The sequence below is a fragment of the Perkinsus marinus genome, assembly GCF_000006405.1.
Source record: "Perkinsus marinus ATCC 50983 genomic scaffold scf_1104296946658, whole genome shotgun sequence".
In the NCBI taxonomy this organism is placed as follows: Eukaryota; Perkinsozoa; order Perkinsida; family Perkinsidae; genus Perkinsus; species Perkinsus marinus.
In genome coordinates this window covers 226,227-227,874 of record NW_003210883.1, presented here as the reverse complement: position 1 = coordinate 227,874, position 1,648 = coordinate 226,227, and the positions used below count along the sequence as shown (strand labels likewise).

Below are 1,648 nucleotides of genomic sequence, written 5' to 3'. Positions count from 1 at the left end.
ACCAGCAGCGGGTAGTAGGCATGATGATGATGACCATGAGATGATTAATATACTCTATAATACATTAGGCGAGTAGTATGATGATATGTGGAGTACACTCATAACAACAATGACTACGAGCTAACGATAATGAGCCGCCCCGGAGGCCACCAGCATTACTCAATGGTAGAGTCATCATCATCTTCTTGCTACACCTATTACATCAATAAAGACACCCACCAGACTCATTAATATACAACACTACGACCATTGTTAGTACTACTGCAGTACTACATAGATTGCGTTAAATATACATATTATACAGTAAGGGAGGTGATGATTATGGTGGTTGTAGAGTAATTATGCATTGGAGGAGTATTACTCCAGGATGGTAACAGCAATATTAAGATTATCAATAGTGATAAATATGAATAAAACAGTATTAGGATAACAGTAGGTATAAAGAATGTTATTGATGATGATGATGATGTAGTAGTAGCTACCGTAAGACTAGATATACACCATACTGTTACTATTAATCAAGTAGACTAGATTATGATGATGCATCCTCCTTAACACTACATAATAGTTCTAAGAACTCCATAACCTAATAATGATGAGTTTACAATAATATTATTGTTATTATTATTAGATTACCTCATGTGTATTTTCCAATGTATATGTTGCTGCTGTTGGACGACCTAATTCATGATTACTATTGTGTACTAGGATACCCATACCATTTGTAGGGAAGGATGCTTTAATTGCTCTAAACCCATCCTCATCTGTTATATCATCACCAATATAGATAGGTAATATACCACTAGTAGTAGTATCGACGCCAACGGGGATGACCACGTGATCATTATTACCATCATACTCAGTGTCATCATCATCATCATCATTATGATGATGATGATCCTCTATAGTATCCTCCTCATCATTATCATGAATAGCACTTGTGGTTAGGACATCTGAAATAGTATCATCCTAGTAGTAATTCCAACAGTACGACGTCAACATGTTGTTGTTGTTGGTATTACCCCATGCATTTAGTAGCCATAATACAGCTTTACCTTTATTCCAACTTAAATTAAGCTTTATCTCATATACCATCTTACCATAATGTAAACGTAAATGTGGATATCGAGCAACAATACTATGTACCATATCAGATACCTAATAACAATACTTATAAGTCATACTCATAAGAAGGTAGTAATAATATTATAATTACCTCTACATGAAGATCAGGATGAACATTACGATAATGGACAGATATACTAAATTTATTATCCTCGACTACACAGTGTGGATACTTCTGAGCTTCCTTTATAAGCCTATCTCTAGCCTCATATAATTGAGGTAAATAAGCTCTACCAACCTGTAATAATGAGTGTTGTTGTTGTTGTGGTATAAGCCAACAATACTACCTGATAATGAGTATCATTAGGACCTTTAATATCAAAACCATGAGATGCAGCATAATGTATCCTCTTTAGAATGGCATCATGACCACCACCACCATCATGTTGTTGTTGTAGGAAGGCTCCACGTAAGAAGGATAATATAGTATCCATTGATCTACCAGTAACGATAGATACTCTGTGTAATAATGATAAACGTTCTAATACTCCAGCCCTGATAATAATAATAATAATGATACTGT

The 1,648-nt window shown here is 34.8% G+C and overlaps 2 protein-coding genes across 2 annotated transcripts; both read right to left on the bottom strand.

Moving 5' to 3' along the window:
• Nucleotides 1-754: 754 nt before the first annotated feature.
• Pmar_PMAR011133 (hypothetical protein) lies at nucleotides 755-953 on the bottom strand (the record flags this gene model as incomplete). The annotated part of the gene is made up of 1 exon (XM_002779625.1): nucleotides 755-953. A coding segment is annotated over one exon (199 nt), but the record flags the coding sequence as incomplete, so codon positions are not given.
• Nucleotides 954-1,000: 47 nt separating this feature from the next.
• Nucleotides 1,001-1,559, bottom strand: Pmar_PMAR011132 (trehalose-6-phosphate synthase, putative; the record flags this gene model as incomplete). The annotated part of the gene is made up of 3 exons (XM_002779624.1): nucleotides 1,001-1,158; nucleotides 1,217-1,363; nucleotides 1,413-1,559. Coding segments are annotated over 3 exons (452 nt in total), but the record flags the coding sequence as incomplete, so codon positions are not given.
• Between the last annotated feature and the right edge of the window lie 89 nt (nucleotides 1,560-1,648).